At 35.1% G+C, this 15,145-nt stretch overlaps 1 protein-coding gene across 1 annotated transcript in view; it reads right to left on the bottom strand.

Annotated features, from left to right (window-relative positions):
• Nucleotides 1-222: 222 nt before the first annotated feature.
• The window catches only part of SLF1 (SMC5-SMC6 complex localization factor 1), a 70,384-nt gene continuing 55,461 nt past the window's right edge, over nucleotides 223-15,145 (bottom strand). The window contains exons 16-21 of the mRNA XM_054578285.1: nucleotides 8,856-9,001; nucleotides 7,175-7,338; nucleotides 6,218-6,351; nucleotides 4,182-4,274; nucleotides 3,569-3,751; nucleotides 223-1,047 (exon numbers count right to left, since the gene is read on the bottom strand). Of these exons, the coding sequence (XP_054434260.1) occupies nucleotides 566-1,047; nucleotides 3,569-3,751; nucleotides 4,182-4,274; nucleotides 6,218-6,351; nucleotides 7,175-7,338; nucleotides 8,856-9,001 (1,202 nt within the window). The 3' untranslated portion in view covers nucleotides 223-565. The remainder of the gene's footprint in view (nucleotides 1,048-3,568; nucleotides 3,752-4,181; nucleotides 4,275-6,217; nucleotides 6,352-7,174; nucleotides 7,339-8,855; nucleotides 9,002-15,145) is intronic.

Genomic DNA, 15,145 nt, shown 5'->3' with positions numbered 1-15,145 from the left:
AATAGATCAAGGGATCATATTGTCATACTTTGCACATTCACTGCATTTAAAAATAAAAAAATTACTGTAAATTTTAGAAATGTTTATTTTAGAAACACACAAAACTAAAATGAATATTTTAGTCCAAGAAACTACAGAGAAGAGATAAGGAGCTACATGTTTATAGGTGTACATTTGCATGAATATTCTTGCCATGATTCTAAGACCTGGAACATCTAGAATAGAGAACATTACAAAAATATTTAAATTAATTTTTTACATATACAATATAAATAGATAAATAATACCACTTTGGGACATAAAATAATCATAAACATTAAAGAAAGCAGTGTATTCGAAGCAAAACTATATTTTCACTTTTGAGTCAAATTCTATACTGAAAAAAGACAGAAAAGCCTATACTAAAGTGTTCAAGAAATTGTTTAAGTGCTGTTGAAATTCAGCAAGGCTACAAATTCTGTCAATAAATCAAATTAAATCCACATTTAGTAATGAACTATTAAGTCCATATAAATGACAAAGCAGGCTGAGCAGGTTTAGAAAGTTGACTCATTTTTTGGCATCATCATGAAAACTCTGTGACTGACCGACACATCATTTCCAATGTCACCAGTAAGGCCTCAGTGTGTACTCCAGGACACACTTTCAAATTCTCAGGCAGTTCTTTAAGAATATTTGGGAGCTTCAGCAAAGTCTTTATATTTCTAGCATAAAGATCCAATAACCAGTCAGTATGAGCACTGGTAGTTTCCTTATAATTCTTACAAGCCATAAGCAGCTCATTTAGACGAGTTAACCCTTTGAAAGCTAAGAGGAACTCTGAAGATAAATCAAAAATTGAACAAAAATTTAGCAACATCCTACTAAGTAAAAATGAGCTGAATTCAAGCTGCTGGTGGTAAAAATGTTTCTCTGTTTGTGCATGAAAGTTGTCCACTGTATCATCTATTTTTGTGATAGCAAATAGTTCTTCCTTAATTTGAGATGATAAAATGTAGTCCAAGGGCAACTCCCCCTTAGAGTTCCTCTGCTGTAAAAGCACTGGGCCTGTGAAAAAGAGAATGCAAAATATTAGAACATTTTTATTTTGGCAGCTTCACAGCTGTTTTCTCTTTCTTTTTATCTAAAACATCCAGGGCTCTGTTTACAATCACATTTTGTACTAATTCAAGTTGCTATAATTAACTGGCTATGTACATTGACTGCCTCGTAAAGGTACATTTAGAAAAACCGAAATTCTAGTCAACCACCTAATGAGAGTTGCCTAACTACTGTATCAATTATAACGAAAAAATTGTTTATGAAATTTTATAAATTATCATCTTGAAATAAGAAGTTCAATGTTCCCAGAAGAAATTAACCCATGTGTGTGAATTAACCTTCAATTCTGTGTTAATTCTTACAGGTATCTCAGAAAATCACCAGAGGAAAAAGTAGTGCCCCCTCCCATTGATGACAGGTGACTGTAGCAGTGCAAAGACTGCAAAGCCTTGCCAAAACACAGAATGCACTTTTCAATTACCCTAGCCCATGTTCTATTTTTAATACAGGTAATTGATTTATAAAAAATAAAATGTTAACTGTTTTGCATCAAACTCAAATTTCATTCATCTATTCTAGGTAATTCCATCTAACCATCTACTTGGAAACTATTCCCTATGTAGTAAAGGACGATGAAGGAGGAGCAAAAACAACAACTCATTATTTGGTCACACAGCAAAGTACAGAAATATTTGTATACCTCTCAGTTGAGTCCTACAATTATTTATGCACTTTGCCACAAAATTGTCATAAAAAATATAGAGGTTTTAATACCGGCATACAATCAGAAGGTCCCACCATATAACATAGAACATAATGTCACAGAGAACAGTTTACATCTTCTAAAACTCTTAATGATGAATCTGACCAGACATATGTAGTAGTCTAGATAAAAAAAAATATATTTAATATATTAAAGATCAACCACTGATGATACATGATTCATGTGTAGTTTATGAAAAAGAGAATTCTAAATCAATATTAGGTTTCTTTTCATTGTCAATATTAAAAAAAAAAGGGCTACAAATTACTCCTGTTAAAAATAATTATGACAAAATTACAAACACCGGATACAAAAAGTAAACAAAGATTTTAGAAATATAAATAAACTCTTAAAATTATTGTTCTCAAGACTGAATGACTAGCAATGAGGAAGTAATATAGTTACTAAAATGATGATACCAAAACATCTGAAAGGTCCAAACCAAGAATATGACTAAGGTAAAAATAAGTCTGTATGACTGCCAAAGGACCTTGATAAATGCAAGTACAAGTAGATTTCCTCTTGGGATAAGGGATTCATCTTAACCAAGGACCCTAGAAGAATTCACTTTGGTTGGCATGATGCTATCTCTTCTGAAGAGTTGTACTTAATATAATAATGTATGTTATATCACTGAGAACATTTGAAGCAAGGCCACATATAGAAAAGTAAAACACTTAAGAGGCAGAACATTGTTCAATAAACATAATACTAAAAAATAGATGGGTGATGAAATGGTGTCAGTAAAACAGACACACCAAGGCCTTTAGGGGGCAGGAGAAGACTATAAATATCCAAACATCCTTAAGCTCTCAGGCTATACAGCCTCTCTGGGAGAGGGGTGGGAGGTGTGGGGAGAGAGAGAAAGAGACAGTAAAAAGACACCTAAGGAAAATATGCTTTTTATTTTCATGTAGAATCAAATAATTAATTATGGGGGAAAATCTTTTAAAATTTCAAGTTAAAATTGGCCCAGAAAACATGAAATTTATATAAATCTTTACTTCTGCATTATATAAGTCATCAGTTTCCCTTTGTTTTTCTTTTAAAAACACAAATCAATTCTGAATATTTTGATGGAAAATTTATATTATTAAGTCCATATATATATATAAGAAGAATGTCACTGAAAAGGGGACGGGGTCCTGAAAACAGAAATAAATAAATCAGCAGAAAAAGCTGTAGGTGAATATTAAGCTCAAGTTGCCTCCATCACAAAACCCCTGCACAATAGTTATCACGATCTGAAAATCATCCTACTTTAACTTAATTGACTGCAAAATGTGAATGAAGATACTCTAGGATACCTTTTAATAGTCTGAAAGAAATGATTCATAAAAAAGATTAATTGAGTTAGCAGTTATATATAGGAAATGAAACAAGAATGAAAAGTCCAAGTAATCACAATTGAACATTTATAACCATTTATTAATAAGCTTTCAGAAATGGCTGTTTCACAAAGACATTACACACTTTAAGTAAAAGTGTTAATTTAAAACAAACACACTCAATTCAAAATACATTCTCATACATAAACCTAAATAGGCTTAATAATAGAATAAATAAATACATATTATAAAAAAGGCTTTTAATTCCTTCTAAATAAGAGGTGCTTATATTCTAGGAGACTTTACTTTTTCATTAATATAAAATAAAGGCATCTCTCCTTACAGAGCTTAAATATATAAAATGTTATCTACTTCTGAGGGATTCATCAAAAAACTAGATAATTTATCAAAACCAGTTTAGCATAAATGCACTCACCCCCATGCTGGAGTAGCAGCTTGCCAATTTCTACATGTCCGTTTGACAGTGCATCATGCAAAGGAGTCACCCCGTCCACTTGAGTGAGCAGATCTACCTCTGGACAACGTTGCAAAATTTCCTGGACACACACTGTGTTGCCATAGTTACAGGCTTCATGCAAAGGCGTCCAGCCAGCATTGTCTAAATTAAAAATCAAGATAAGTTTTAAAATAGCAAAAGTAGGACTTTTGGTAGTGAAGTAATGATATTCTACTTCCCTTATCACTGTGACTTGTTAGGTGCTTCATAGACAAATAGAATGCTTTGATAAAAATGTACAGGGTGCAATCATATTTAGAATTGTAAGAAAAACAAATTAAAATATATTAAAACAGTTTTAATATTTAAAATACTGATGTTGGAATCTGATCAAAATATGGACACCAAAAAATGTTTCTGCACTATTAGCTATAAATCAATTTATTATGAATTTCTTGGTTTTGCTATTGGTAATATTTTAAAGATATGTTAGGAAAATATACTCAAATGACTTTTCTTAATGTTGACATTTAACTATTTAATATCACAAATATTAAGATATTGGATTAGACCACAAAGATTTAGAACTTACCTTTAACATTGATGTCTATTCCTGGCAAAGAGAGAAGAAGAATCAATTTCTCCACTTGGTTATTTATGCATGCTCTATGGAGGGCTGTTTCTCCTGCCATAAAATATTAATAGATTATTCCAGAAAAGACAAGATATCAACTAAAGAAAATAATCAAAGGGCATGAACTAGGAGATCTGGCCCCATGACAGAAAATTATTTATTGAGTTTTCCTTTTGACTGGTTTAAACATCTCTTGCATTAAAAAGAGGGGGAGGGAACCCCACCAATCCATACAGCTTCTGTTCTATCAGCAATTCAGCAATGAAATTTTACTGCAAAAGATTTAACACAGGCATTGTCTCCCCCTAGTTCAAGGTTTAAAGCTTTAATCCTGCTATAAAACCCTAAATGATCAGAGAACACCAAAAATACTGGGTTTTACAGCAATAAAAGTTTAGAGTGCAATTGCCCTCTTTTAAATTTATTCATGAACCTACGTTAAATGTATGGCTCTTTTTAATACAGCATTTATAGCTTAATTCAAATGAATGTTTCTGGCTAAGCACGAGTGCCTCTACACACTCAAGTATAATTCAGAACTTCAAATCCATTAGATGGTTTGCTGCTTCTCAATAGGCTGTCTGGCTTGGCTACAGCAGCACAGAGGAGGAGGAATGGGAGAATCTTAATATAAACACACACACACGAGAAAAAAAATCACACACACACACACACGCACGCACGCACGCACGCGTGCGCGCGAGAAAAAAAGTCCCAGCACCATTTGAACCTGAACAAGAGCGACAAATAGAATGGCAAAGTTTTTTTCTAGGAGGGATGCAATTAGTGCCTGCTGGCTAAAATTGTCTACATCTATCTCTGTTACAACCAAGATTAATAAGATGTAAGTGATAATTTGAAGGGGAATTAAAAAAACATAAAAGTTAGTGCTTAGAAAACAAATGAAATACTGAATCAAATTCCTTCTTGCTGTAAAATACTAAGCACATTTTTACAGTGTTGTTTTTACAGGCTATCTCTATAACTTCTACCAAAACATTTCTTTTACATGCATCAAAAAGCTTTTGAAGTTTTTCTCTATTTTTCAATTCCCTTCCTTCCTCTCAGTTCCTTCTGCTACTCAGCCTAAAGTCATTCATATTCATTTTACTTTCTGACACAATAAACAAAGAAAAAGGACATTGTTTTGTAAAATTAATATCTGAGTTCTCATTTAATACTTTTTTTTCCACATTTTGAGCCAAATGGGCAATTATTTCAAATTTGTAATATGCAGTTATAAACTATGGTAAAAGGGTATAAGAGTTTCACTGTTACTGTTTCCACTGGTGTCATAATGGTAACATTTGTGGTAAAAAGAAAACACAGCACATAAGCAAGAGACTCAGAAATTTACTTGGGCCAAGTACAGGCTCTTAAAAGGTAACTTATTTGTGAGTTGGGAGATGCATTAAGTAAAAGAGGTGCTGGAGTGAGTTATTACAACACTATTCTTGTTACTCCATCCTTTAGGTACTTAGGTTCCAGTATAGTTAGAACCAAAAGCCAAACACATTTCATAGTCTGGGCTCAATGCCTGGAAGAAAAGAGTCCATATGCTTAACACAGCTATGTAACATAGCCTAGTCCTCACTCTTTGTTCACAAAATGTCTAGGACTGAAAGAGATGAAGACTGAATTATACTTTCAAATCAAAAGATACTGACTGATCCTAAGCAGCAAAGGTTGAAGTAGAATAAAAAAGTAAGGCGGGCAAGTCTCGGAAAAGCCTAATATGAGCTACACACTGTTTAGTATCTGAGAGGCAGGGGCAGAAAGGAAAGGAAGGAACACTATAGTATAAGGGTATTAAAAATTGTTTCTTTGTATAAATGACAGTTCAAAAAAATAATGTGCTTTCCAGGAAGGTATTTCCTGGCCCTACTCTAACGTTTACGTTCAGGTATTCATCAGAGCCAGTGTGTAAAACTTGCAAATACTGATTACAACCATGAAAAGTTCCTAGAATAAATTAATTTTGACATTTGGAATACCTTTTAAATTAGTCTTGTGGAAATTCATCTTTCTAACTAAAGAGGGGCAATTCTCCTTGGAAAAGGACAATTCTCCTTCTGACTTCTTTTTCCATCTTTTTAATGATGAGGAACATTTAGCAAGGTTCAGATCTCTGAAAAGAAAGTAAGAAATAATAAAAGCTTGTTTTTCACGAAGGAATGACAGCATACATTAGCTCATGAGTATTTTTAAAAATCTAGCCCTCTTTTAGTTTAAACCTCTTTATTTATTCAAATCTTTACTGCTTTCTATTTTTCTATTTATTTCAATTGTACATAAACAAATGTTAACATATTAACTTTCATTTTATTAACTTTGTACCTCCAACTGCCCACCGAAAAGTTTATGAACATGGAATGCCATATAGAGAAAGAGACAAAGTAAAGGTAACTTGGCAGAGAGAATGAAGCAAAATGCTAAAATTAAAATACAGGCCCCTACCTCCCATTCTTATTTTAATCCTGGATCCTATTCTCTTCTTCCTAAAAACATTTCTGGTTTTCTGAGTTTTATATAATATACTTTTAGAAGAAGTTTTTCATTTGGGGGAAGCTCTTATAACAATTCAAAGTATCTAACATGACCATGCATTCTGAATACACCTTTATTATATGCAGGTAGTAATTTAAATCATAGGGCAAAAATTGTGTAGGAAAATGATGTGATGAATAGTTTCATTTCTTTCAGAAAGCACTTAATCTCAACAGAAAGAAAGCATTTTATCTTGAACTAAAGAAGCGAAAATCTGGGTCACATGTATTTTATAGTTATAAAACTGGGTTTTCTGTTAATCAGTATAATTCAGAAAATCACAGATAACCACAAAGTTCAATAAACTTTGAACTTTGTATCAAAGTATCAGAAACTTTGAACAGAATTATCAGAAAAAAAGAGGTGTACTCTGAACGCATAGTTGGTATATAGGCATTACATACGGTAACTCTGGCAGCCCTTCAACTTGTTTCTGTTTAGCGCCATTCAGCATTAGTAAGGCCCTCTGAGATTCAAGGCAAGGCCGATGTCCTATTTTCTTTGGTACCTGCATCTTTCCAGTCCCAAGAATACCAGTTTTCCCCAAAGCTGGCAAATAGGAATATACCTGTTGCAAAATAATATTATATTGATTTCTCAACTACAAAGATCTGGAAAGCAGTAAAAAGAAGTTACTTGATTCATTTCACCATTAAATTTGGTTATTTGGTTGTATTTTCTTGGTTTCAACACTATGGTTGTCATACCATCTCATTTGAACGTGCTAAAATACTAAGAAAGCTACTAGTTCCACGTCATTAAGTCAATATGATGTATAAAAGAAAAATGCCTTCTTAAAAATAATTATATTTTACAAATTTAATTGTGATCCTCATTTAGAAAAGTTCTTTTGATTAGTCTTATGCCCAGCTTATTATAATTTGTTTGCATATTTTAAATATTTATAGTTAATGTACAATGGGTATTTTGTCATTTCCATTTTAGTAATGCCTTCCTTCAACAGAAAACAAGTCTGGAATAAACAGAATAAAGAGTACAAAAGTTGTTAAGGACAAGGAATATTGCAAAACAGTCAGATTTGCCTACTCTGACCAATCAGCAACTATATTTCTCATTTGTTGAAGTGCTAGAGATACTAGATATTAAAGACAGTCATGATAAAACTGGAAAAACTTGGATCATGTGCAGCTTACATGCGCGTATTACAGAGCAAAAGTGAACACTGGACATCATTTTTATTTTATTTATTTTTAGACGGGAGGGGAGGGAGAAAGAGAGGGAGAGAAACATCAATGTGTGGTTGCCTCTAGTGTGCCCCTACTGGGGACCTGGCCTGCAACCCAGGCATGTGACCTGACTGGGAATTGAACCAGTGACCCTTTGGTTTGCAGGCTGGTGCTCTGCTCAATCCACTGAGCCACACTAGCCAGGGCAACAATTTTTATTTTTAAATACTATTAAATACTATGTAGAATTTTGGCGGGGGGGGGGGGGGGGCCTCTAGGTCTTCATTTTTTATTAAATTTATTTGGGTGACATTAATTAATAAGACCATACAGGTTTCAAGGGTACACTTCTCTGATGTAAGATCTGTATGCTGCATTCTGTGCCCACCACCTACAGCCAAATCATCTTCCATCACCATATATTTGGCCTCTTTCACCCTTTAGAACTTCCCCATTTCCTTTCCTCTGGTAACCACCACACTATGAGTTTTATTTATGAGTAACCACCAGTGTCTATGAGTTTTAGTTTTATATCTCACATATGGTTCTTAGCTTTTTCTGACTGACTTATTTTGCTTAGCATAATATTCTCAAGGTCCACCCATATTGTTGCAACTGGTAGGTTTTTCCAAAATAATTTTATATGCTATGACAAATCACTAAAAAACAAAGATTCTTGATTTAGTTTCCTGTTATCAACCCTTAATTACTCTCACGTAATTAACCTTTCTATTCACTAATTAGTCAATTTTATGGTAGAAAAATACATACTTACACTGATTTGAAAGATTTATGATTAATATCCTCTAATTATTAGAAACAACTAAGAATGTTTTAAAATTACATTTATGGACTCACTTCTTGGAAATTAAAAGAATTAGAATAGAGTGGTGCTTACCATTTTCTGAAGAGAGAGTGGCTCAGAAGAAATACTGATGGAACTCTGTAAACACAACTTTTTAAAAACTGCCTCTGCAACAAACATTTGAAGCCAGGAGGAGGAAAAAGAACAAATGAAAACCTCTAATTCATGTGAAGAAAAGTCTGTGGAAAGCAAGAGAAGTAAATATAGTTATTGCTACACTCTATAAAATTTCTTTCTGTAGACTATCTCTTTTGTGGATTTTATTCATGCAAATGATGATCTCTACACCAGTAAAATTCACGCATATAATTTTAAACCACAAAAACCAGATAATTTTCCTATTCCTTGCCTTTGATGAAAAATTGTTTTATGGCAATGTTCTTACATTTGAAACAATCATTACTTTTTATTATTTTAAATAAAAGTCATAGAATTATATATATACATATGAACAGGCTGATAATAGATGAGATAGACATGGGACTTATCGTTATACTTTCTAATTAATGTGAAAGATCTCTTCCCACAATAGGGTTGCATTTTTGGAAAACTGGTACTTGTTTTTCAAATGGGCACAAGCGTATTTAATTTGCAGTGATCAGCCTTGAGCTGATAGGAGGAAATAAATTATACCCTTCCCCTGACAATACCCATGAATCCCAACATCACAGAGAAGGAGGAAAAGAAAAGAAGAGGGAAAATGTAAGAAAAGAGTACTTCTTTACATTCAGCTGCATAAGGACTTCTTTAGAAGTTTGCACCCACCCTACTCTAGCAAGTGGAGGAAAAAGTATAATTTTAAATGACAAAACAAAAACACTAAGAGTCTAAATTATCTTCTTTCCAAAATACCAAAGTTCTCCAATAACATGAAGTGTGTAAATATACACATGAATCAAAAATGATAAAGAACTAGAGTGACTATTTCCCATGTAACCTATTTAATATTATGAGTTCTATATTAATACTTTCTGCATAAGAATGAATAATAGAGTGGAATGACAAATAAGAAAAAATCAACAGCATACTAAAAGTGCTAAAATAAAGTCAAAACAAACAAGATAAAAAAAAGCTGTATTATTATATAAGGCAGATTATCTACAAACACTAGAAATACAAAGAATTAGGAAAAGTCAGTAACATTAGCAAAATAAACATGATAGGTTAATAGGCATTTTGAAAACTGGACAGAATGGCCACACAGACTTGAAGTTCCAGCCCAGATGGTGGAGTAGATAACACTGTGGTTATCTTTTTCTATGATCACATCAAAATTACAACTAAATACAGAACTACTACCCTTGAAAACCACTTGCTAAGCAGCCCAAGCCCAGCACTAATGGCAGGCAGCTGTGGTTCCCAGGACAGCATCTCCCGAGTACATCCAAGTCCAGCATAGGCAGCTAGCAACTCAAGATCACTTTGTAGCTCCTACCAGGTGGTTCCTGGCCAGGTACAAGCAGTGGCTGATGCTGGCTTGTACTGAAGCCCCTTCCAAGAGACCCCAGAACTAACACAGCTGGTGGATGACCTTAGACCACAACTCAATGAGATCAACAAACTTCACACACAAAGGAACCAGAGCTCTGCTAAAACAAACCCTGCGCTGTTGTAAAATCCCTCCAACAATAGTGAGTCCACGAAGTCATGGCCAGTCCTCATGAAACAGAACTCACTGGGTTCCATTGCCCACCGCTGAAAGAAAACAGTGTTTCTCAATGCCAGAGTCTTAAGAAAAGGAAAAGGACTGTTTAAAGGTTAGGCAGATTTAACACAATGGTAGAATTCTGTCTGCTGTTAAATCACACTCCCTTTAGGAACAAACAAACAACGACCAAAAAAACCCCACCTATAAACACAGTCCTGCCTCCCTTTGCCAAACCAGACCAATCAGGGGTACTGTCTCTCAGATAAAGAAATACAAGTCTGCAGCTCAGCTAAGCAGATTCCCCTTTGGCTTCTCCCAATCCTCAGTCCTCAGATAGGCTCCTGGCTCTTAATCCAAAATTGCATGGCCCCTTCTCATGGTAGGCCAGTGGGGGTCCTTCTGCATCCTTTCAAACTGCGCGCCCAAGACCGCATTCTCCACTCCCAAGCAACATGGTTAAGTCCATCGCATTTTCCACTCCCAAGCCACATGGTTAAGTCCTAGCATAGCTGCCAGGGCGCTAGAGTTTAAATCACCGCCCAGTTCTTCCTCCATAACCCCATTTCTGACTCCTCCCACAATGGGTTACATCTGCTCTTCCCTGTATCTCCTGTCTTTCTCGGCTGCCACTGTTAATCTGGGTAGGCATGGCCCTGTGAGGTAGGAACCTCCTCCAAGTCTCTTGCACAGGTGCAGTAACTGGGGGACTACCTCCCAGCTGCATCATGGGTTGAAGTCATACCCATCTCCCTGGCTCCTAGCATGGCAGGCACAGCTATTAGCATCACTAAAACATTGGCCAAGTTCTTTATATATGCAAATAACTTCTAATGGCCCTGCTTGGCTTCCACTTCCCCCAAGTCAGGTTAGTGAGGGACTTCCCCATTTTGGGGACCTCTACATTCCCAGTTATACTCAACAGAGAGTCAGCATGATGTGACTGATGTGACAACAGCAATTAAGGCTCAACTACAACAGGAGGGCAAACAGAACCCAGAGAAGGGATACCCCTGGAGGACCCAGGTCAGGTGACAGGAGACTATGCCACAGGGACTCGCAGGGCACCTACTACATAAGGACACACTGCCAAGACTGGGAGTGGTAGCAGATCTATTTAATATATAGAAATAAACACAGGGAGTAAGTCAAAATGATAAGATAGCCTTCTGAATAGGTGAAGATATTTGACAATAGTATACTTGATAAGGGGTTGATGTCCAAAATATATAAAGAACTCATTCAACTTAATATAAAAACAACCACCACCCCTCAAACAATCCAATCAAAAATGGCAGAAGACCCAAATAGACATTTCTCCAAAGAGGACATACAGATAGTCAACAGACCTCTATAAAAGATGCTCAAAGTCACTAATATTCAGAGAAATGCTCATCAAAACCATAATGAGATATTTATTACCTCATACCTGTCAGAATGCTTATCATCAGTACACCAACAATCAGGTGTTGACAATGATATGGAAAGTGGGGAACAAACCCTTGTGCACTGTTGCTGGGATCACAAATTGGTGCCATCATGATGGAAAATGGAATGAAGGTTCCTCAAAAATTAAAAATAGAACCACTGTGTGACCCAGCAATTCCACTTCTAGATATTTATTTGAGAAAATCCAAAACACTATTCAAAAAGATATATGTATCCCTATGTTCACTGTAGCATTATTTAAAATAGTGAATATATGGAAGCAACCGAAGTGTCCACTGAGAGACAACTGGATAAAGATGTGGTGCACATACACAATGGAACATTACACAGCCATTAAAAAAATCTTATCATTTGCGATAATGTAGATGGACCTAAAGGGTATTATGCTATGTGAAATAAGTCACAGAGCAAAAACAAAAACCACATGATTTCAATTATATGTGAAATAAAAAACAAAATAAATGAACAAAAAAACAGAAACTCATAAATACAGAGTACTGATGGCTGCATGTGGAAGGGGATTTAATGGGGCTGGGCAAAAAAGATGAAGGGATTAAGAAGTACAAAATAGCAGTTGCAAAACAGTCACAGGATGTAAAGTATGGCATAGGGAATAGAGCCAGTAATACTGCAATAATATATATGGTGCCATGTGGTACTATAGGTACTGAGTATCAATTCATAAGTTATATAATTGTCTAACTACTATGCTGTACACCTGAAACTAATATAACATTGAATGTCAGCTATAATTAAAAAAGGAATTTTAAAAATAAAAATAAACTATTTCCCAATAGAAATGATACAGCCATGTTATAATTAACAATAATTAGACAATGATAAACATAATATCAATGTTGTATAAAAACTGACCACCCCACTTAGGGGTTGAGTTCCTTTAGGCTGCCAGACATCCAGTGAAAGTCCTGTCTGGCTCAATTCTTTCTTAAAAGGCTCGGGCTTTCCTGTCCTTGAAGTCCTTAACTGCTTTTTTGTTTTTTCTTTCCCCAGTTGGGGCCTGGGTGTGTGTGTGGGGTATGAAGGAATGATGGAGTAAAGGGGGAGGGTGGGTAATCCCCAGAGAACACTTGGCAATTTTTGGTTGTTGCAACTGGGGAAGTGCTATTAGTCTCCAGTGGGCAAAGGCCCAGATGTCATTGAACATCCTATAATTCATGGTTCATCAGGCCTAAAACACAAACAGTGCTCAGGCTAAGAAAGAAACTCTGCCTTGACTAAAGAGATTTGAGGTCCTTGCCTTGAGGCAGACTGCCATATGGGCAAATGGCTCCAGTCACATGTCAGTAGGTTTCACCTACTTCCATATAGACATGATTGCTGAATTCAATAACCCTTTCCAAAATAGCTTCAACCATTTTTTGCAATAATTAGAGATGATAAAGTAGTTATTTATAACCTTTTTTTTTATAACCAACTACTCACAATCTTGTAGGCTGTTAGTATTATCTGAAAATTGTGCAAGCAGTAAACTGAAGGATCATCTTTTGAACATTAAATCTGAAGTAATATACATTTGAAAAAGCATATCTATCATCAGAGCATTTATTATAATCAACTGATCTCTTAACTTATCAACTCTAACCAGAGGCAAAAGCAAAGCTTAAATAACTTGTACTATACAATTCAAATGAGATCATTCACCTTGGAACTTCCCAATGGAATTATTCATCTAGAAAGAGCATTTGACAGGTTGAAATAAATAGAAAATACAAAGTATAATGGATCCACATAGTCCCATGTAGTATCACATGCAAAAGGAATATAAATAATAAATAAACAGAAGAACATAAGAAACTTAGCTCCTGGACTGTAAGATCTTTAAGAGCAGGATTATTTTTGTAGCCCTTATAGCTTGCAGGTCACTAACTTGCACAGAATAAACATTTAATAACTGATAAATGAATGAACAAAAAATGACTGGCAGATAGTGACTCTAGGATGATTTTGGTGTTTTTTTTTTTTTTTTTTTTAATCCTCATGCAAGGAAATGTTTTTATTGATTTTGGAGAGAGAAAGGAGAGAGACAAAGAGAGAGAGGCATCATTGGGAGAGAGAAACATCAATCAGTTGCCTCCCATTCGCTCACTGACAGGGGATCAAACCCACAACCTAAGTATGTGTCATGACCAGGAATAGAACCTGAGACTTTTTTTGGTGTATGGGATATGATGCTCCAACCAACTGAGCCACCCAGCCAGGGTCAGAATGATCTTTTTAAAAAAGTTAATCAGATTGTGCTACTTCCTTGTTAAAGTGGTTTCTAACTCCTTACCATATCCTAAAAGTTCCTGTGCAAACACCACTTCCCCTTGTTTGGCTTTATTCTGGCCTCTCTTCTCCTGACTACTTGCTATCAGCCAGACTGCCAACAGGCCCAGCTATTTCCTATCTCAGAGTGTTGGTAAATGCATCTTCTAACTGGAACACACTTCTCCAACTCTGCAAAACTCCTACTTATATTTCAGCCTCTGCTTTCCATGATCATCCAATAAAAGTTAGCTCAACCATCTCAACATCTAGTTTTTTCTCACTGGAGCATATACCATTTTAAAATAATGTATTTACTTTAACTTAATTACAGTCTGCCTCTCCCACTGAAAGCTCCAAAAAAAGCAAGAGCCATGTTTTGTATCCCTCTTCCACTGCATATATAGTGTAAAGATCAATGACCGGTAGAGGGACAATGAAAATGTTAAATAAGTGAAGGGAACAGAAACATTTTGACTGAGACAATTAGTAAAATTATAAAATTTTAATTTTGGGGAGAGTTTTGAAGCATGGAGAATTAGAATAGAGATTTTAAAAAGGTAAATGAAGGTTTGAAAAAACTTGCTTATCTGCAGAAGATGATGATGTAGCCTGACAAAGACAAAGGAATCTTTATTGAAGTTAACTAAATGTGTGAAAAATATTATAGATTTTGATGTTTTCTTCCCACTGAAATAAGGAAAAGAAATAAGCTTAAGTCTTAAGTTAGATACATGTGAACTATGCCTTGCTGGCTATTACTATGAATAAAGTTTTACTGGAACACAACCATGTTTATTTATGCATTGTGTTATCACTGCTTTCTTACTACAACTGCAGTGCTGGGTAGCTGGGACAGGGACTATAGAGCCCGTAAAGCCAAAACTATTCACTACCTAGTACTTTACAAAACAAAAATTCCCAATCCTTAGTTTAAGCCCATACATCAGGAACTTTAAAC

This window comes from Pteronotus mesoamericanus, unplaced genomic scaffold (genome assembly GCF_021234165.1).
Source record: "Pteronotus mesoamericanus isolate MK-2021 breed Mesoamerican mustached bat unplaced genomic scaffold, CSHL_Meso_final contig_50, whole genome shotgun sequence".
Lineage (NCBI taxonomy): Eukaryota > Metazoa > Chordata > Mammalia > Chiroptera > Mormoopidae > Pteronotus > Pteronotus mesoamericanus.
Note: the sequence above shows the minus strand (reverse complement) of the source record. Positions and strands in the feature narration are given on the sequence as shown.